Source organism: Perca fluviatilis, chromosome 12 (assembly GCF_010015445.1).
Source record: "Perca fluviatilis chromosome 12, GENO_Pfluv_1.0, whole genome shotgun sequence".
Taxonomy (NCBI): domain Eukaryota; kingdom Metazoa; phylum Chordata; class Actinopteri; order Perciformes; family Percidae; genus Perca; species Perca fluviatilis.
This window is the reverse complement of record NC_053123.1, coordinates 25708156-25728861: the sequence shown is the minus strand read 5'-3', so window position 1 is coordinate 25728861 and position 20706 is coordinate 25708156. Positions and strand designations below refer to the sequence as shown.

Below are 20706 nucleotides of genomic sequence, written 5' to 3'. Positions count from 1 at the left end.
ATATTTACGCATCATATTCTAGCGTTGTAGAAAATTGATCTTCATGGTAAATTTCATGAGTAACATTATCTTCTGCTCACTTTTAAGGTAAAGGGTACGGTTAATTTGTGCAAATGATTAGTAGCCTAATCCTTGAATGGTATGATTATGACGGTTTCAATTCAGAGCAGTGGTCAGTTCTCTCGCTGTTTTATTACAGCGGCCGTGTTTCTTTTTTTTTTACAAATAATGTGTTGTGTGTATGAAGTATGAACAATGCATATTCTCCATTTTAGCATCAGTAAATCTGTGATCAACCTCGTGGTCTGTTAAGGAAAGCCGTGAACGTGCATCTTTGCAAATTACTTCATCCTGGCTCGACCTAGTTGCTCCTCCTCAGCCTGGCTCGGCCTTCGTGAAACCCACCGAGCCAGGCTGCTCAGATTAGACTAGGTCAAGCCTCGGTTATCGGTTATCCTGGATTTATAAATTCTGCTTTTGTGAAACAGCCCACAGGATGTCAAAGGACATAAACATAAATACAAACAAACTAACGGCTATAAAATCATGCTACGGATAGAGAGAAGGGAGATGGATAAATGTTACATTATTAAGAATTTAGGGCAGTGCAGTGAATCATGCAAACAAACTACAACTTAACTGCATGAGAGGACCTACAGGTCAAGAAAAAAGGAAGCACTCGTGGGATTAAGTGTTGAAAAGGAAGGGGGACCGTGGTTGTGATATAGTCTTCTTAGTATGATTATAAAGGATAGGTGAGGTAAATAGGTGAGGTTGTCAGGGATAAGTTATCCTTTAGTTACCTCACTGGCTATTTTGGTGGCGTGTCTGACATGTATCATGGCAGGGGTGACCTCCAAGCCTGAGAGGTTCTTTCCCCTCATGTGTTCCTCAAAGTCCTTCTTATAGTCTTTCTATTGTCCGCAAAGATAAGACGGGGACAGACAGAGTTCAAATAAGCACATGCAAGCAGCGCTGGTTCAAAATGCAGTTACCCCATCCTGGTTTGCACCATTCTCCTTATCATGACACCAATTTCTGCATTTGCAGTCTTTGAATGTAATTACTCGTGCATGTGTATAAGTGCATTTGTGTGGTGTAGGAGTGGTTTATTGTGAGAAAAGAGTTTGCCACCAATATAATTAAACTAAATGTATTAACTGATTATAATTAAACACTGTAAAAAGCTCCATAGAAGTGTTCACTGACTGAGCCAAACCTACTTTACCTTTGCCATTCCTGCATCATGAAAGTAAGATTAAGCAGTCTGAACTAACATACACAGCAGTAGGCAACAACAATACACAAGACGTTGGGTAAGTTTAATCTTAACACATTTTACACTGCCTTATCCAGGTTTATTTTCTAAGCATAGCTAGTTAAGAGTAAAACATGGTGAAGGACTAAGAGTGACAATTACCTGTGATCTGATTTGTCCAAAAAAAATTACAAGATGTTGTAATTAATCAGCACCAAAACACAGTCTTGATTTAATAAACTGGCATTAAAGGCACTGTAAAAGTTTTTTTCAAAACTTCAGAAACATTCTGTAAAATATAAACAATAACTGGACATCAAACAAGCTGAAACGTATCAATATATAACAAGTCATTACAATACAGGTTAATATATACAGTGGCAGACACTGAAGAGTCTTCAGACTGGGAGAGTCTAGAGGATTGTAATGGTAAGTGTATTGCATTTGTAGCTATATTAACAAGTTATGAGACAGACAGGGCATTTACCTGGCTTTGCATATGCTGGGCCTCCTTAGCAGACACATAAGTGGGTGTCTCGAAGTCCAGCATGGCCTTGCCCTTCTCCTTCTCATACTTCTCCTTGTATTTCACCTGAACAGCACACACACAAGTAATGTCAAAGGTTTTCAACAGTTTGAAAAATATTATGCAGGTACATACAGGTTTCCATTCATTCCAGTACGCTAGGAAAATCAAATAGAAAACACTTAAGACGTGTTTGAGTTGCGTAATTCATCACAGCAAGACTGCATTCATTTTTGTCATAGAAATGATACTACGGATGAAAAGAGCAACATTTTTTAACTACGGTAATAGATATCACCATGAAACATGCCCAGGTGATTACTTACATTAAGACAAATCGTTTGTGTATTACAAGTTTTCTGAAATGTTATGTTTCAATATGCAAATGAGGTATTATCTAATTAAATATGTGCTAATTTGCATAAATGTCCAGAACAGAAATCCGAACATTGGATGAAGCCAAAATTCTTGTTTCATTTGTTTGACATATAAGAGTCAAATATTTTGACAGAGGGAATTTTGCATATATCTTTTTATCACTCCATAAATCAGAAAATACTGTCAACAGCCATTTAAAAAAATTAATTCATGGCCACAATTTTAGGCTAAAATGTTATATAAACCCAGCTATATATGATATATGAACAAACCCCTCTGTATCCTTCAAGATATAGATAGGAATAAAACTTGAAAGTTTAGTGTTTTGGTTCTTTCTTTCCACTACTGAAAGAAGACATGTTATGGAAGCAAAATAGCACATCTCAAAATTTACCAGCGCATGAAAAAACAATGTTTTTGCCTGACGTGTCTGGCCTGTACATAAATGTAAATGGCCGTAATCAGCCTCTTTAGACATTTTTTAAATTGAGAAATAATCTTACTTCAGTTAACCATATATTAACCACAATATTAAACACAAATGTTACAATTTGATGTATTGTACCAGCAAATTTACTATGGTGTGTTATGTTGTCCCAAGCCTATATTATTAACAAAATAATGCAACACCCCACTCCTGTATGTACAGTAAATGAAGATCTGTGATGCAGATATAGCTAAAACATCTGTTTGCCAAGAAAGTGGTTAACGGTTGAAACCCACAGCAGTTTTTTTGGGTGGTCGGAGTGCTTGTTGAACCCCAGAGTCTGTATCACTTACATTGCTCTGAAGTTCAGAGGCCTCCTTGTGATGGAGCTGTTCTGGTGTGTCGGCAATCATATGGTAGTGACCCTTACTGTCCTCAAACTTCTTCTTGTAGCAGTACTATGGGGGAATTCCCAGTCAAGTAAGACAGCTCAGTACAGCAAACGAGAAAAAGAGCGTCTTTCTGGAGTTCACTCCCATCCATTACATAGTACAAAAAAATCTCATATTTAATGACAGAAACAAAAATAGTAACATTATCATTAGGACAACAGCTTTTAGCAATGTCAAAAAATATATGACATGCTGGCAAAACAATTTGTGGAAATTTGAAATGGTAGTTGAAAATTGAAAGGAAAATTATCTACAAACAATGGAGAAGCAGGGAGTTTTGTGTTAAGTGATCATTAATAAGACTAGTTTTGTACAAACTACAGGAGGAAATAAATCAATCTGAAGAAGTGAAGGAGTAAAGATTATAGAAGGTGATAGTATGGGAAGGTCAAAGAAAGAGTCAAGGGTGAGAAGGGTAAGGATCACTACCAGATGAGGTCACAGAATAATGGATATTTGGATGATGGATTTTAGTGCATAAATCCACGAGACGGTCAATAATCCGCAGCATGTTGATTGTTAATGTGTTACGTGACAGAAAAACTGAGTTCAGACACATTTCAATAAACCACAGAGGGCGCACTGAAATGTGACTGACTCCCAGGCGCTTCCTGGAATGTGAGAAGGTTAAAGGCAGATGATGTCTTACTTGGCTGGACAGTTTGCTGGTGCTCAGGTTGTGCTGCATGGACAGCGACTCAGCCATGTCCGTCACAGGCTTGTGGATCTTCTTCAGGTCACCCTTGTACTTCACCTGCACGTTGTGTTAGCAGACACGCTTATTTATAAATGAACATATCTCACAATGGGTGATCTTTGTAATTGATGTATGGCAATTTCCTCTGATTATTGATGAATCTGGAAATAAAGTCTTGCTACTTGATAAAGGTTTAGTTGGTTTTAGTCTTACAGGGTTTATTAAAATGATGCGGGCCCTGTGAGCACCTACCTCACTAGCCAGATCATTGGCATCCTTCAAAGTCTTGTAAATCTTACTGTCCTTCAGGTCATACTGTGGTCTCTTTCCTTTCATCTCCTTGTCAAACTTCTCCTTGTATTTCAACTAATGGGGGAGATACATGTGAGAGTTAGCACAAGTGGTAAAAACCAGTGGAAGATTTACAGACTCCATCCCACTGGAAACACTTAAAGGACAAATAATGCTTTTTTTAGTGTACAAAAAGGGATTCCTTATAGATAGTTCTGTGTAAATGCTTTAGACATGTTGTCTACTGTATGCTTCTCAATATTAAACAAATTAAGTTTGCATCCCTTGTTATACAAGAAAAAAACAACTGTCGTCAAACATTGTATCCGATAAGATTTTTTCATTTTTTTCATTTCCCCTTTTCATTCAGCAATCATAGGGTTAATTAGTCAGGGCAAGAGGGTTTCTATGGGTGTATTCACATCTGCAGTTTGGTTCAAGGCTTGAGAAGAAAGTACTCTATTTAGTTTTTTAATCCTAGTTATCAAACAGCTCGTTCTGTTTTTTTTATCACAAACAACTCCAGATATGTAATAAAACAATCGCATAAAGAATCTACTCAATCAAACCAAACATGTCAGCTGTGGAGACGCCCTAAGACTCTGTTCAGACCGAATATCTCGCATCCAGATGTATCCAGTCTGTACTTAGATGCAGATAAGGTGGTTTGCAGTTCACACTTGACATTAAAAAGCATCTCAAATGCATCTCAATTCTCAAGTAATTCAGCATTCTGTGATCAACATAAACACAACATGGACTTCACATATATTAAAGTATATGTTAAAGAGTTAGGGCAGTACGATTGTGGTTGTGTTTCAGTGGGATTCTGGATTGACCTGTCAATCCGCAGATCGTTCAGCTTTAGAGAGAAGGTGAGACAGGCAATTTCCTTAAACAGTGTCTTAGAAAAAAACTTGTAAATCCAGCAGCAACGATGAATAAATCTGCACTCTTAACTTAACACATTTGTAAACTCGTACCAACATAGTTGACTAGTGGATAAACACATGTTTTAAAAATCCTTCCACACACTGACTGAGTGACTCGGGAGAGAAGTGAGAAAATTATAAAAGTTGTGAACAAAATAAATAAGTGTCTTTAACATACAGTATTAGTACCAGTGCAACAAATGCAGTAACGCAACACTTGTCATTGAGCCTCAGCTTGTCAGGGAACAAAAGACTGCAAAAGATACCCCCGCAGTAAAAACAGAAATCAATAAATCGGTCAGTCAAAAGGTCGATAGTGAACAGACAGACAGAGGAGACAGACATTTAGTAGCGGCCCTTCAGTTTTAGGGCATGAACCTCCTTACATCACTAGTCATGGCACTCATTTTCTTAATGTGGCGCATCTGGAGGGTATCGTAGGAAGCTGCTCCATGGAGGGAGGGCTTGGCCTCCACCTACAAAGCGCAGTGAGATGGAGGGATGAGAACACATAGACCAGGACATTATGGAAGAGGAAAGAGATGAGAAATAAGAAGAGTAAGGTAGAGAAGAATGGAGGAAGAAAGAGCAGTGTAAGAGGACAGGTTTGAGGATGGGGACATGATATGAGCAGTTAAACATGTAAATGTACTTTCATGGAATCACAACGACAGACTAAGACATGGATTATAATGCAGGATGGCAGAGGAAGCGCTATGGAAAGGCTGCTAGTTTTATTGTTAGGACTGCAGCTAAGCATCTACAACAGCAATGCTATTCTGCAAATTTCAGCTAATGGAAGCTGATCTGACAATGACACCCCGACAGAAGAGATAGTGAAGAAGTGATATGGCTTCCACTGATTGATTCCGGCCATCTTGTATGATAAATCAGGGAAACATTTTTCTAGGAGATGTTGACTGTAGGGAACCAGTGGAAAAGCAGAATGACTGTCCCAGGGCTTCATGAGACAGATGGTAGATGTGGTTTGGTGTACCTGGCTGTTCAGCTTGGACACCTCAGTGGCCAGAGCAATGTCTGGGCGGTGGGCCAGAGAACCTCCACGGCTGGCCTCCTGACGGGCCTTGTCACGGTAGCCGATCTGATAGAGACAAGACCAAACAAGAATCAGTGGACCATGTACAAACTACAGTGGTGGTCTTAACTGTTTTGTTGTTTCATCTTTAGTTCTAAGTCTTTATTGTTGCTGTGTTGTTTGTGCACTGTATGATGTCATTTTTCAGTTAAACAGTGTTGATGGTACAACAGTTTTTCAATCATTTTCTTATGAACAATTTGGCTTCATATGTGCTGGACTGGTGTTTTAAATTTCTATGCAAACCTCTGATTAATAGTCCAGACTTACCAGACCTACGCACACTGAGATTTTGCATATTGCTACCTTTGTGTGTACAGGTTTTAGTCTTTAACCTACAGGTTTTATGCATATACTGTAGTTGCTGATTACCTCACTGATAAGTTTGGCAGCCTGGGTAGCCTTCTTTATGTCAGGACGGTCGATTACACTAGTGTAGTGTAGGTTGGCTTTGGCATCTTTCTTGTAGGCAATCTGTAGGGTTGGGCAGAAGTCAAGTCAATTTTATTTATATAGCCCAATGTCAAAAATCACAAATTTGCCTGAGAGGGCTTAACAATCTGTATGGCATATGACACCCTCTGTCTTCAGACCCTTGCATCGGGTAAGGAAAAAGTCCCCCCAAAAAACCCTTTAACAGGAAATAATTGAAGAAACCTTAGGAAGAGCAACTGAGAAGGGATCCCTCTACCTGGACGGACAAATGTGCAAATAATAAAATAACAATATGAACAATCCATCTGACATAGAATGTGAACATATAATGTATAAAAAAGATGGATTCAAAAACTGACAAGCAAATCAAAAGAGAAATACGAGAGGCTGTGAAACTTTCAACATGGAGATTGTATGCTGTAAATACAATCAATACAATGCTATTTTAGTACAATTGTGGAGATGACTCACGTTGCTCTGATTCTTGGCTACTCCCATGGCATGCTGAACATCAGGTGGAACAACCATGTTGTTATATATTGATTTGCCCTTTTCCTTCTCAAACTTCGCTTTGTACAATTTCTGTAAGGAATGAAGAGAATGTCAAAGGCCAACCGCACAAAAACAGTCCAGGATTATGAGATGGCTGAGCTCATTTTGTAAAATAAATGTGAGACAATTGTACCCCGCTAATAAGCTTGTTGATCTCCTTGCTGTGGACAGTGTCACGAGTCTCGGACAAGGTGGTGAATGAGCCCGACTGCATATCCTTCTTACTGGCCTCCTTGTATTTGCTCTGAGGAGGAAAATAATAATGTATACAGTTGTATAGTTAAAGTCATAAAAGCAGCTATTTAGTGTAATATATCTTATTCTTAACCTGTACAAAAAATGGTTGACTTTTTATTGAATTAAATTTACCTCTGATGCCAGAGTGCGCACAGCCTTAGCATGGAGGATTTGAGGAGTGTCCGAGACTGGCATGTAGTGGCCCTTTTCCTTCTCATACTTCTGTTTGTACTTCACCTGGAAAGAAATAACGAATAAAGTATTAGTTGACAACATGTTAAACATTCAATTCTGAAGAAATATTGTCCTCTGATATTGGGAACTGAGTACTCTCTGCCCTCTAGTAATTTCATTTCATCATAGAGAAGGTAATAAAGAGATGGAAAAACTTACATCGCTGGACATTTCAGTATGTTTCATATTGAGGAGGGTCAACTTGTCATCAACTACAGGTATCACACAGCCCTTCATCATCTCTTTGTCGTACTTGTACTCAACCTGTGGGTGAAACAATGGGAGTGGAATTAGAACAACACTGTTGGATGTTGTTAAAATGAATAATAACACAAATAAAGAAGAGGCACCAACTCACATCACTCTGTTGCAGGGAGTTCTTGGCATTATTGATAAAGTCAGGTCTGTCTGTTGTCCAGATCCACTTGTTCTTGGTGGCTTCATATTTCTTCTTGTAGTCAAGCTAAGAACGGATGCAAATATTAAATCCATATTTCCAGATATTTCGAGTTCAACTAATCAAAAATGTACAGAATGTGACATTTCCTGATACCGTCACCAAAGACACTTACATTGCTGATGTTCTTGTAGGCCTCCTTGGCAGCACGGATCGAATGAGCCTCAGGGTCCATGTTGATCTGGGCCTTGCTCTTCTCATACACTTCTTTGTACTTCAGCTGCAAGACACATGAAAAACACACCATCAAACACAAAAATTTATTTCATATTTTGGCTACCTATGTCTCTGTAAGAAAGAAAGTGCAGCCAGTCTGAGTGGGACTTACATTGCTGGTGATATCCTTGACCTTCTTCATGTGCTGTTGGTATGGAGTGTCATATGGCAAGGTGTATCCCTTAGCCTTGGTCTTGTTGTACTCCATCTTGTAGATGATCTAAGGATTAATCATCACATAGTCAGGAGAAATTAAAAAGACACCAAACATGAAGAAATCATTAAGCACCTTTTAACTGTTAAAAACTTAAAACATTTAACCCACTGGACAAAAACAAATTTGTTTTAAAGCTCACATCGCCGATTTTCTTGCTGCGTTTGTGGGCCTCATACTCCGGAGTCTCCAGAACTGAGGTGAACTTGTCCTTGGCACGTTCATACTGCTCCCTGTACCTCCACTGATGGAGGAGGTGTAAACACAATAAAGTTAGTACCACTCGTAATCAATTTACTAGTGTAATCATTTGCTTTTATTTATGTGTATTTATGTAAAGACGAAAACTATCCAAGAAAAGGGGTGAATGAACTTTCCAAAAAAAGACAATTTAAGTAAGAGAGACATGGGTGGATAAAAAGTCACATTTTAGCATCAAACGATGTCCTTCTCAAAGTAAATTCAGATGAAGATCATTTGACTTTAAAACCCATTCTGTTATTACATAACAGAGCTAAAGGGTAAAAACAATTAGATTATTTTGTTATTCATTTACTGTTGTTGTACTGTTTGTTCTGTTTCTTGTTCTTCTTGGATAGTTCTCTAACAGCAAAGTCAGAAACAGTTGACTAACATGTATTATGTGAAAAATACAGTATGAGTGAAGTGGTGTCATGCATATGTTTAGAAAAACATGCTTTATGAAACATGCAGAAACATAGAGGGAGTTATTTTCCAGGTGAAAAAGAGGACAAGGACACGTTACCACTGTTCAGTCACGAAAGTCTGCAGTGCCCACGTACTGTAGCTCATGGTGACCAGCAGTCCATCTTGTGCTATTGCTCACTGAATTTGAGGCTGATATATAGAGTGGCTTCAATAAAGATGAGTTTTACTCAAGAAAAAACTGTGTTAAGTAACTAAAAATGGCTGAATTTGGTATTTTAGCAGAGTAACAAAATCTCATAGGAAGAAAACTGTATGAAATATACACATAGGCCTTAACAAATGTCTGTTTGTACGTATTTATTCCCAAACGTACCACTTGTATATCGAGCCACTACAACTCAACAATTTTGTGCAATATCCAAAAATGCAATATGTCAGCTATTTTACGGTCACAGAAAATTGCAATTTTAAAAGAAATAATATATATTTTTCTCTATTTTAAAGTAATGTTTAATAATGTGTGAATGCACCATTAGGAATGCTACTTAGTTCCGTTGTATAATATTGTGCAATGACAATAAAAGAATGATATTCTATTCTACAGTAACTGTATATCAGGTGATAAATGTATGGATAAATATCTTGTGTCTCTGCAGAAACTTTGGTCTGTAATGCTGCAATTTTCTGCATATCTGACAATAAGATACATCTGTCACGCAACTACTGCACTGCATTTTAGAGTGAGGTAAAGGTTCATAAATCAATGAGACATTAAGAGATGTGACTAGGTGATGGAGGGATTAGAGCATGAAAAAGAAGGGTGGAATGTGTGGGAGTTAAAACCCTTTTAGGAGTTAAGTGGTTTGAATGGAGGGAAGGAGTTTATACAAGATGAGTATATGATGTGATAAGCAGGGAGGAACAAAGTAACATGGTGACTATAGAGGGCTTTTTTTCTGCTTGTTTGTGGACAGGGGTCAGAGTTACCATGGTTCACCACTCTGTGGCTGTTTACCTTACTACTCATAGTGGACTGGTAAAGGGCTGTGAGGATGTCAGGGCGCTGTAGCTCATTACAACCACTCTTTAGCAGGTCCTTTGCTTTGGATTTATACCTTGCCTGTACAAACACACACAACAACATACACACACAGCATGCCATAGTTGGGGACACACAAAAAACAGCAGTAACACTGGGAGGACTGGAGAGAAGTACTCCGGAGATCCAAGTGTGACAAAGGAGTTGCTAGCCCTCATCTGTGCCTTCAAAGTGACATACATCTTCATCTTTAGTAGTGCTAAGCTTGATAATGACTTGTTTGGACATCATTCATAATCTAATAAGCATAACTTAATCATAGTTATATGAGTGATTAAACTGTCTCTCTGATGGCACAGATAAAGGAGTCCTGCTCACTCAAGATAGCTATCCAGCTGCTATTTAAGTGGCACGGTTTACAATGACCTCTTTGGGACTAAAAGAAAGAAAGAACGAACAGAGACTGATACAGAAGGAAGAGCAATAATCTGCGACGACGACGACCAACAGCAGTTCAGTCGACCTCATGCACCAGTGTCAGAGGTCTGGAGGACCGGACTGGAGGTAGCAGCGGAGGAGGCAGGCCAGTCATACGAGTCGACCAGAACAGTTACCTGGCTCATCTTATTGTTCTCCCTGGCCAGTAGGTACCTAGGATCATCTGTAGTTATGGTGAACTTATCCTTGGTTTTCTCATAAGTAGCTCTGTAGGCCCTCTGCTCAGAATGTCAGAAGGTAGTTAGAAACAAATGTCCAGAAAACAATGGGCACTGTCAAGTGGTGATACTTTTCCAGGGAACAAAGGGTGGTTAAAACAAGTTGATGTGAAGAACAATGAACACATTTTATACACTTGGTATTACAGTTACTCATAAAAAGAGCGGGTCACTAAAGTCAATAATCAGATAATACTATGAATTCACACTCTTTTACCTTCAAGCTAAGAGTCCAATAGAGATGCACAAAGACAGAGAAATGTGATTAACAATTAAAGTTTCTATGTTACAAATGGGTCTCAACAAACTAATTATAATAAATGACTGTATAGGGCTAAAGAATGAAGGGACTCACATTGTTGATGAGAGTAGAGGCATACTTGGCAGCCTGGAAGAACGGAGTATCGCAAGTATACTTGAAGTTGCCTCTGTTCTTCTCAAAAGAGGCTTTGTACAGTCTCTGTTAACAAGAAATGAAACAGTTATTAGGAACATGCAGAAAAAAAATATATAGTACAATAAAAAGCATAATGTAATATACATTTTAGACATCACAAGTAGTATATGGTATTTTCTTCGGAATGAAATAAACAAATAAGTATTGTTACAACATCTTATGAAATGATTGACATTACAAATATATAAATAAATAGATCCTTCACCTCACTGTACAGCGTCTTGTTCTTCTCAGCCTGCACCAGCTCAGGTGTGTCCCACACAAAGCAGCCAATACCCTTCAGCCATTCCAGATCCTCCTTGTACTTGACCTAAAGAGGGACATAAAAAGGGGGATTTCATTCAAACGTAACATAGTATGTCAATGATACTATATGCCCTTCTCTCTACTGTGGGTGAACATAAAAATAAAAAAAAACACAGGTTGCATCATTTTGGAATGCAAGTCAAAAGTACTTACAGCGCTGATGTTATCGCTGGCAATTTTGCTGATGAAGAATTCAGGACGGTCTGGGATGGACTTCCATGTACCCAGAGAGTTGATGTACTTCCCCCTGTATTTAACCTGATGTAGAGAGATGGAGACAGAAACATGACAACAGTATGAGGGATGAAAGAGCTCAAATCAAAATGATGTTACATTTTTTGTTAACATTGTGTAAATATTAAGTGTGCAAAGACATTCACAACAAATAGTCAATCAACTAATTTCAAATGCTGACCTCGCTGATGTCATCAGTGACTCTGCGGTGGTAGGTGATGTCCAGAGCATCCTTGACTGTGTGGTAGTGGCCCTTGGCGAGCTCAAAGGTCTCTTTGTAACGCAGCTGAAGACAAGGATATAAAATGTGTCAGATTTTCATCAAACAAACACGCACACGCACACACGCACATACACACACACGCCACAATTTTGCACTGATTTCTGATTTGTACAGGTAGTATTTTATAGTATAGTTGAAAGTACATGAAACAATATTTAGACTATCGTAGCAAACACAATTCTTTGTTTAATTAGTAGTTTCAGTAACAGGTTTAATAATACGTTTTATAGAATAATGCTCTGAAGGCAGTTGAGCAACACTGACCAGTTAATATACATTTTTCACTAAGATAATGGAATTATAAAACTTTAAACAAATTTCAAACAGTTTTTCTGCTAAATGGAAGGTTGAGCAGAAGAACTATAGGGAAAGCTACAAAAAATTAAAAATGGTTCATTGCACTGATATGAATATTATTGTTTGTTATGACAGTTAGCCAATAAGCATACTCACATCACTGGACTGGAGGTAGGCTTTCTTGGCTCGGATCAGGAGAGGTGTATCAGCAATGGCAGTGTATCTGTGTTTCATCTTCTCATACTGGTCTTTGTATTTGTTCTAAGGGAAGAAATGATTTATGCAACACATCAGAAGAGAGTTAGATCAGAATTCACTGCAGCATTTACAGTATTTCCTATTATGTAGCAGTAAGTCAGCTACAAAATATGACTGAATACAAATACAAACACTGTTAAGATATATATTCATTTCAATTCTACGGAGGTGAGGGGTAACAAAGGTATGTTAGCCTGCTGCTAGGAAACCATGGCAAAATAATGAAGTGAAGACTTACATCACTGCAGACCACTTTCATTTTTCTAGCATGGCCCATGGTTGGAGTGTCAATTTCTTGAGTGAAATGAGCTCTCTCCCTAGCAGCCAGATCGGTGTACTGGTACTGTAGAGAAACAGATAAAATACTGATTAGATTATCAGTAAAATAATAAAACTCTTCAAAACGATACATTCAGCAAGTGATGGTGTATCTGAACTTGCTTTGTTAGTCAGCAGCTGGGCCCATTTGACTCTCTGGTGCTCCACAGAGTCCCCAGTGGTGGTGACCTTAGCCATTTCCACTTTGCTCTGGGCTTTGTATATCATCTGAAAATAGAGGAGCAGAAAAAGTCAAGTCAAAAGCCTGCTTGACAGAATACAAACAATTGTCTGAACATAAACTTCAGGATACACTGAGCTATTTGAAAGCTACTTAACTGAGACCTGACAATGTGAGACTATTAATATGAAGTGTGTTTGGGAAAACCACTCACGTTGCTCATGTGGGTCTTTAGCTCAGTCACACGTTTATACTCTGGTGTGTCCAGGACCACAGAGAAGTTGGCAAGGTTCTTCTTAGCTTCCACTGGATAGGTCACCTATAAAAGACAAGACAAAAGGCCATACAAAGGATTGAGATGCTACTGCAGGAAGTTGATCATAACTGAAAATAAACAATATTGATATAAAACAGGATATTTCATCCAAATGGAAACGCATACCCTTTGTTTGGTGATGTTGCGGACGTGGACCATCTCTGGGGTGTCATACAAGAAGCAGCCAAGGCCTCTCAGCCACGTCAGATCCTCTTTGTATTTTAGCTAAAAACACAAAATGAATTTAACAGAAGTTTCTATCTAAAGTTTTACAGTTAATATTGTAAAAATGTGTGTGAAACTCATGGCTCTTTTCTCCATACCTCGCTGGTAATCTCATTGACGTGGTAGCAGTGCATCAGCTGGGGCGTAATGGGCATAGAGATCAGCTGGCCTCTGGTGTTGTAGTATTTTTCTCTGTAGCACAACTAAGATGAGAATGGAACAAAAATGTGGCATGAATAGAACATACTATTCAACTCCATCGATCCACATGTATAGAAATAGGTACATGAATGACAAAAATTGCGTGACAATGGTTCCATACGTCGCTAAGGTGTGCCTGGTTCATCTTGACTTGTTTGATATCGGGGGTGTCGTAGGTTGTGTGGATCTTATCCTTTTGCTTGTGGTACATCTCCCGATACAGACGCTGGGGAAAGAAAGATGGCAACATATAAGATTGTTTTATCCAGTAAAAGCGTCAGTAGTAAATCTCCATCAACACTAATGTGTCTGGTGTCAACGATAGCAGCAGTGTGTTATCTTACATCATTGGTGATCTTGTTAGCCTTCCTTGAGTTGACAAAGTTGACACCCTCTGGATGAAGAGTGTAGGCCTTTGCTTTTGTCATCTCATAGGCTTCCTTGTACTTCACCTACCCAAATAAAAGCAAAAGTATATGATTCAGTAATGACAAAACTCCATTGGCAAAAAGATTGAATTGCTGTCAAAAGAACAGAATAATTGGATGATTCAAGACAGTGATTGTACTTACATAGCTGGTGACAACACTGTTCATCTTAGCCTGCTTGATGAGTGGGGTGTCTTTGGGCAGGGAGTAACCAGTGGGCATGGAGCTCTTGTTGGCCTCCTTGTACCAGTTCTGAGAGAGAACAAGACAACAAGGTGAACTTGTAAAAACATTTTTACAGTATACATATACAGGTAGACTGAATACTAAGGATTATTATCTTACATCACTCTGGATGTAGTTAGCCAGGCGTGCCCTTTCTGTGTCAATGGTAACAGCAGGAGACGTGTTGGTGCCCTTGATATTGGTGTTGTAATCATAGCGGTAGTGCAGCTGGAAAAAGAGAAGAAAAAAAAAGATGAAATACATGATCATGATTTTTTTGTTACGTAATGAAATATAGACATTGTTAAGAACATAGAGTCACTTACATCACTCAGATTCTCAGAGTTCTGCTTGGACGTCTCGTACACTGGAGTGTCGATCACCACCGAATAGTTCTTGAAAGACTCAATACCTTTGGCTCTGTACTTGTTCTGGAATAGAAACACAAGGACATGATAATCAGCATGGTTTCTGATGAAAAACTAGGTAGTATTAGTCTATGGATAATTTGCTGAAAGGGAAGATAGTGAAAGTTATTTGATTGCCAAAGAGAAGAGAAAAATAACAGTTAAACCAAATAACTGAAGAGGATGTGAAATAGAGGGCAGCATGAGAATGAATATACTTTGAGGTCTTACCTCACTCTGAAGATCACCAGCATGCTTGACACGGATGATCTCCGGTGTATCCCAGGCGTAGCAGCCAATACCCCTCAGCCAGTTCAGGTCATCCTTGTAGATGATCTGTACACAACAAAACACACATGTTAAGTGACTTTGGCAGATATGTATTGCAACTGGTTCAAATCTGACCCTTCTTTCATACAGAATATGGATTTAAAAAGTGTAAAAAGTGTGGGCACTTTCTGAACCATACCCATCAATGCTCATTTTCAATGTATTTATAAATATAGAATATATACAGGCGGCAGGTAACTGGATAAAGAAAAGGTTCTACTATGAAATTATCTTGCACTGTATAAGATACTTATACACTGCTAAATAATGCAAGTTAAGAAAGAAGGTATAGCATCATAAATAATAGAGTGTGGTCTAGACCTACTCTATCTGTAAAGTGTCTCGAGATAACTTATGTTATGATTTGATACTATAAATAAAATTGAATTGAATTGAATTGAATATAACTGACAAAATATATGCAAGAATATGGCTGTACCTTTGACTAAAATGTAGCTACTGAGGCTATGCAGTAACGAGCACAGAATATCAAGCTGAGAGTAGTTACTCACGTCACTGAGCTGCTCGTTGACTTTGCGTGCTTGGGTGTACACCTGCATGTCAGGGAGGCATATCCATTGATGCAGATACTTGCGGTAGTGGATCCCACTGACGGTGGACTGGGTGTTGCGGGCAGACAGGATCTCCAGCATGTCTGCTGGGATATGGTTCTTGGCCTTGGTCTTTTCATATTTCTCTCTGTACAGACGCTATAAAGATGGACAACAGATTGGTAATTTTAGTTCTCGCATTGTGTATGCACAAAAACAATACAGTTTGATGCATTTTAGCATCTTGTTTGTTAAACTAGAGCTAATCCTCCTGTATTCTTCAAAAGAAATTCAGACACGTGGGAGATGAAATAGCTCAACAAATTTAACTTACATCAAGGACCAGCTTTCCAGCTTTGACGCAGCGAGCAGTGGCAGGATCGTCCTCAAGAGACTTGGGCAGACTGTAGAGGGATTTGAACTTCTCATAATCCTCCTTGTACTTCACCTAAAAGGGGCAACAGGATTCATAATGTTTCTTAAAGTTGAACGGTCAAACTCATATGTAAAGAAAATTCCAGCACAGCATTAACATGGAATGAAATTAACAGAAGTGAAACTCACGCCGCTGAGAATGATCTTTTGCTGTTTGGCGTGTTGCAGGGCGTGTGAGTCATGTGGAATACTGTAGCTCTTGGCTTTGATTTTGTCCCAGGCAGCAGTGTAAATATTCTGTTGAGAGAGAACATTATCAACAAATTGCATGTGAACATGCCGTTTACCAAGATGATATCTTTAGTCGTGTCACAGACTAAAAGAGAGATATGTTTATATTCACTTACGTTGCTGAAGAAGTGTTTGAAGTTGTGGCATCTGGCATAGTCGTGGGTATCCAGAATAGTGGTATACATGTGCTTCTCCTTATGATAAGCCTCCCTATAGTTGAGCTGTCAATGACAATTGTTTAATTAATGCACTCAACTAGGCATTTTAAACTCAAACACTATATACATACACATGCTTTTAAGTCCAGCTCACTCACATCACTGGCCCAGGTGTGACCCAGGACAGCAGTCACATAAGCTGGGGTGTCTGTCACAATGGAGTAATTGTTGAATTCTTTCTTGGCTTCCGTTCTGTATTTAAGCTAGAAAGGAAGATATTACATGGGTAAATGATCACAGTTCAATGAACTTAAGAACTTAATTTAATCATATAAACCATACATTATGAAGTACATTTCTGAAGGTTTCCTGTTGTCTTCCATGTTTACACTCACCTCACTCTGCAAGTCGTAGGACTTCTTGGCACGAATAATCTCTGGTGTGTCCCAGGCATAGCAACCCATACCCCTCATCCAGGTCAGGTCTTCCTTGTAGAACACCTATCGAATGAAAACAGCAAAAAGCACACAATTATATGTCTAATAATGAAGAGAACATCTAAATTTTGTACAATCTCATGTTTGCAAACAGATAAATCTACTGTATATCACGTTAAACTCTAATAGTAACAAAGACAATTTTACTTCTTTCATTATAACAATAAGATTTGCGCTGGCAAATAACTGCTCTTAATTTTTAGAAGGTCTTTATGAAGAGAGCTTTTATCATATACCAAATACCAATAATCAAATATATATAGTACAGTACACTGCCTGTGCATCTAACATAATTTAACAAAAAGAGTTTGTGATGTGATTTGATTTTGTCCAAACGTCTACTACAGGACGACTTACATCACTGAGAATCTCGTTGGTCTTGCGGGCACGAATGGCGTCTTCCTGGTCAGGGTGGCAAGTCCACTGGTGCAGGTAGGTACGATAGAGGACGTCGCTCAGCATGTCCTGGCACCGCTTAGCAACCTTGTTAGCGATGATGTCAGGCGGGAGGTGGGTCTTGGTCTTGCTCTGATGGTAGTCTTTCTGGTAGACCCTCTGTGAAGACATGCATACCATGGAAAGTTATTGACATTGTCATTACCATTGTGAATCAAATTGACCTAAAATAAATCTTATGTGGATTAGAACAACTGTAAATTCTAATCTCTGGTCATAAAAGCGATTAAAATGCTTAAAAAAAATCTATATGAAAGGGCTGCCCTCTGTCCCCGCTATCGCGATCGAACCGCTGGCTGTTTGGCTTCGCTTGGAGGAAGGTTTCGAGGGCATCACACGATCTGGCACAACTCATAAAGTCTCATTGTATGCGGACAACCTGCTCCGGCTACAAGCTCAACTACCAGAAAAGCGAGCTCCTAGCGATAAACTCCCTGGCTAGGCAGCTCCCACGCTAGTTATTGTCATTTAAATGGACTGAGGACGGATTTCGCTACTTGGGGATTTTTATTACAATGGCCGTATCAGACATGTTCCGCAAAAAATCTTACTGAGGACTGAGCTTCCCCCCTCTTTTTGCACATTGTAAAGCACTTTGTGACCTTGTCTGTGAAAAGCGCTGTATAAATAAAATGTACTTACTTACTCTTTTGTCTAGTAATTTATTTATTATAATAATTTTTTTTGTGATGTGATGTGCCCTGGCAGGTGTGTGTCTGTCTGCGTGTATGAGTCTGTGTTTGGACCTGATCTGGGTGGGGGGAGGGATATGAGGGGAATTGGCATACTGTGTCAACTATGTCTTGTACACTTAAATCTGCTTGCTCCATGCCTTGTTTGTTGTTCACAAAAATAAAAAGTAAAAAAAGAGTTGAAAAAATAAATAAAAAATCTTTATGAAGAAGATTTGCAAGCCACACATCATTTACAGCATTAAAAGTACAGTTAATCAGGCCCAACTATGTCCAAGACCATTTACCTGAAAACAAAGGTGATCTTTGACTGTGGATTCTTACTTACTTACATTTAGCCTTTACATTTTTTTTGGACAGGGGAATATCATTTATGCTATCTTTTGCCTGAATTCTCTGAATCTTGTGGTGCATGACGTGATATCTGTTTGCTTTTATAGTACCTTGCAGATGTATTAAGCTGCTTGATATGTATGGAATAAATGGAAAAACTCAAAGGGCGGACTGGGACAAAAATTCACACAATATCTTACCAGTCCCTTGTTCTTTTCCTGGTGTCCACAGCGCATCACCTCAGGGAAGTCTACCAGGGTCCCAGCCATGTAGTGACCCTTGGCCTTCTCATGGTGTTCCTTGTACTTGACCTAGTAAGATCCAGAATAATAAAAGTCTCAACTTTGTTTACATACTGTAAGAAGAAAACGTGATTCCATGCGCTTTGCCTTATCAGCAATGACAACTATAAAGAAGTGTAAGACACTCACATCACTAGCGATCTCCCTGCCCTTCTTGCCGCTGAGAAGTGGGATGTATTCATGGTTCAGCTGGTAGCCTGTAGCCTTAGACTCGTCCCATTGCAGTTTGTAGAATTTCTAAAATCACACAAAGTAGGCACAATGTTTAAGACAAGGCTGATACAATATGTGAAATACAATAGACAAAAATCGTAATTTAATGAAATAATAAATAGTTTACATTACCTCACTGATGTTCTTAGCCACATCCCTGCTATGGGCCAATTGAGGAGTGTCTTCTGAACCAATATAAGCACCCTTTTCTGCATTGAAGGTCTCTTTGTACTTCAGCTATAGTAGGAAGCAAACAACAGAATTTTGATTTGTTTGTTATTACTATGCTTCTTGAAATTTAGAAGTTTAAATTAGATTTTTTACATACATCACTGAGGTTGGCAGCATTTATCCTCGCCAAGACAAGCTCAGGGCGGTCCACAATCAGGGTGAATTTTCCAAAGCATTCTTTGGCATTCTTCTTGTAGAGCCTCTGCAAAAAATAAAAATACAGCTTTGAGGTAAGACAAAAAACTGACAGAAAATGGGCAAAATGTGCTAAAAGAAAACAAGCCAAAATAAAAGACTAAATGCAATACAGTAAACATACCTCGTTGAGAATCTCCTGGGCCTTCCTGGCCTTGACGTGATCAACAGATTCAGCTGGCATCCAGCCGCAGCCACGGATCCATTCTAAATCAGCCTTATACACACTCTGAAGACAGAAAGCAAGATACATATTAGGAAGGTAAGATAGAGGTTTCTGTCAATTTATTATACCAATGTGATAAAGAATCCTAGGTTAGTGTGATTAGCACTCACTTCACTTTGAAAGTCATAGGCTTTTCGGGCCTGGATGTGGGTGTGCATGGTCAAGAAAACATTGTAATTTAAGGCAATTTCCATTATGGAAATCATGCTTTTTGGTGTAGGATAGGATAAGAGTTAAAAACAAACTCCAAACAATCTGCTCTTACTTCATCAATTCTCAACAAGCCCGCTAAACGTTACATGTACTTACATCACTCTGTAAGTCGTAGACCTTTCTAGCCTGAACCACATCACTTTCTTGGGCTAAAATAGGTATATACAGCATAGACCCCTCAAAAGACTCAATAAATATTTGATCAATGTTACAACAGTGTATATGAATGAATGCTATCCACAAGCATTACTATAAACCTACATCGCTCTGCAGATCGTAGGCCTTTCTGGCCTGGACCACATCAGTGGAGTCTGGCAGGCAGGTCCACTGGTGCAGGCGGGTTCTGTAGAGGTCATCATTAACTTGTCTCTGACATTTCTTGGCCAGTTCAAACTGCAGCATGTCGACTGGCAGGTTGAATTTGGTCTTGGACTTGTTAAAGTCCTTCTTGTACAGGGCATCACTGGCAATCCTGGCTGAGTTCAGAGCCAGCATGATCAGAGGGTCATCCTGGCTGCTGAGGGCACCGATGTGATGGCCAACCTGCTTACGGTAACTCTCAAGGTACTTATGCTACAGGACAGACAGAAAACATAATTATATCATATTATTATACTATTATTATATAATTAATTAATGTTCTTATTATGAAAGAAACAGATGCAACTTTTTCCCACTACT

The 20706-nt window shown here is 38.9% G+C and overlaps 1 protein-coding gene across 32 annotated transcripts in view; it reads right to left on the bottom strand.

The window, feature by feature from the left end:
- The window catches only part of neb (nebulin), a 66075-nt gene that overhangs the window by 14892 nt on the left and 30477 nt on the right, over positions 1 to 20706 (bottom strand). For 22 of the 32 annotated variants that reach the window (XM_039817139.1, XM_039817141.1, XM_039817155.1 and 19 more), the window contains 46 exons: positions 20287 to 20598; positions 19711 to 19815; positions 19489 to 19593; positions 19293 to 19397; positions 19077 to 19184; positions 18846 to 18956; positions 17522 to 17719; positions 17063 to 17167; positions 16826 to 16930; positions 16626 to 16730; positions 16408 to 16515; positions 16178 to 16291; positions 15805 to 16002; positions 15194 to 15298; positions 14882 to 14986; positions 14676 to 14783; positions 14475 to 14582; positions 14247 to 14354; positions 14024 to 14128; positions 13800 to 13904; positions 13603 to 13701; positions 13375 to 13479; positions 13103 to 13207; positions 12900 to 13004; positions 12560 to 12664; positions 12005 to 12109; positions 11743 to 11847; positions 11489 to 11593; positions 11182 to 11286; positions 10087 to 10191; positions 8545 to 8646; positions 8301 to 8408; positions 8088 to 8192; positions 7874 to 7978; positions 7675 to 7779; positions 7414 to 7518; positions 7178 to 7288; positions 6964 to 7074; positions 6430 to 6531; positions 5959 to 6063; positions 5348 to 5437; positions 3991 to 4104; positions 3691 to 3795; positions 2943 to 3047; positions 1746 to 1850; positions 804 to 914 (listed from right to left, as the gene is read on the bottom strand). In XM_039817139.1, the coding sequence (XP_039673073.1) occupies positions 804 to 914; positions 1746 to 1850; positions 2943 to 3047; positions 3691 to 3795; positions 3991 to 4104; positions 5348 to 5437; positions 5959 to 6063; positions 6430 to 6531; positions 6964 to 7074; positions 7178 to 7288; positions 7414 to 7518; positions 7675 to 7779; positions 7874 to 7978; positions 8088 to 8192; positions 8301 to 8408; positions 8545 to 8646; positions 10087 to 10191; positions 11182 to 11286; positions 11489 to 11593; positions 11743 to 11847; positions 12005 to 12109; positions 12560 to 12664; positions 12900 to 13004; positions 13103 to 13207; positions 13375 to 13479; positions 13603 to 13701; positions 13800 to 13904; positions 14024 to 14128; positions 14247 to 14354; positions 14475 to 14582; positions 14676 to 14783; positions 14882 to 14986; positions 15194 to 15298; positions 15805 to 16002; positions 16178 to 16291; positions 16408 to 16515; positions 16626 to 16730; positions 16826 to 16930; positions 17063 to 17167; positions 17522 to 17719; positions 18846 to 18956; positions 19077 to 19184; positions 19293 to 19397; positions 19489 to 19593; positions 19711 to 19815; positions 20287 to 20598 (5256 nt within the window). Of the gene's footprint in view, positions 1 to 803; positions 915 to 1745; positions 1851 to 2942; positions 3048 to 3690; positions 3796 to 3990; positions 4105 to 5347; positions 5438 to 5958; positions 6064 to 6429; positions 6532 to 6963; positions 7075 to 7177; positions 7289 to 7413; positions 7519 to 7674; positions 7780 to 7873; positions 7979 to 8087; positions 8193 to 8300; positions 8409 to 8544; positions 8647 to 10086; positions 10192 to 10724; positions 10827 to 11181; positions 11287 to 11488; positions 11594 to 11742; positions 11848 to 12004; positions 12110 to 12559; positions 12665 to 12899; positions 13005 to 13102; positions 13208 to 13374; positions 13480 to 13602; positions 13702 to 13799; positions 13905 to 14023; positions 14129 to 14246; positions 14355 to 14474; positions 14583 to 14675; positions 14784 to 14881; positions 14987 to 15193; positions 15299 to 15804; positions 16003 to 16177; positions 16292 to 16407; positions 16516 to 16625; positions 16731 to 16825; positions 16931 to 17062; positions 17168 to 17521; positions 17720 to 18845; positions 18957 to 19076; positions 19185 to 19292; positions 19398 to 19488; positions 19594 to 19710; positions 19816 to 20286; positions 20599 to 20706 lie in introns of all 32 variants that reach the window. The other 10 variants (XM_039817149.1, XM_039817158.1, XM_039817144.1 and 7 more) reach the window with 7 other exon arrangements.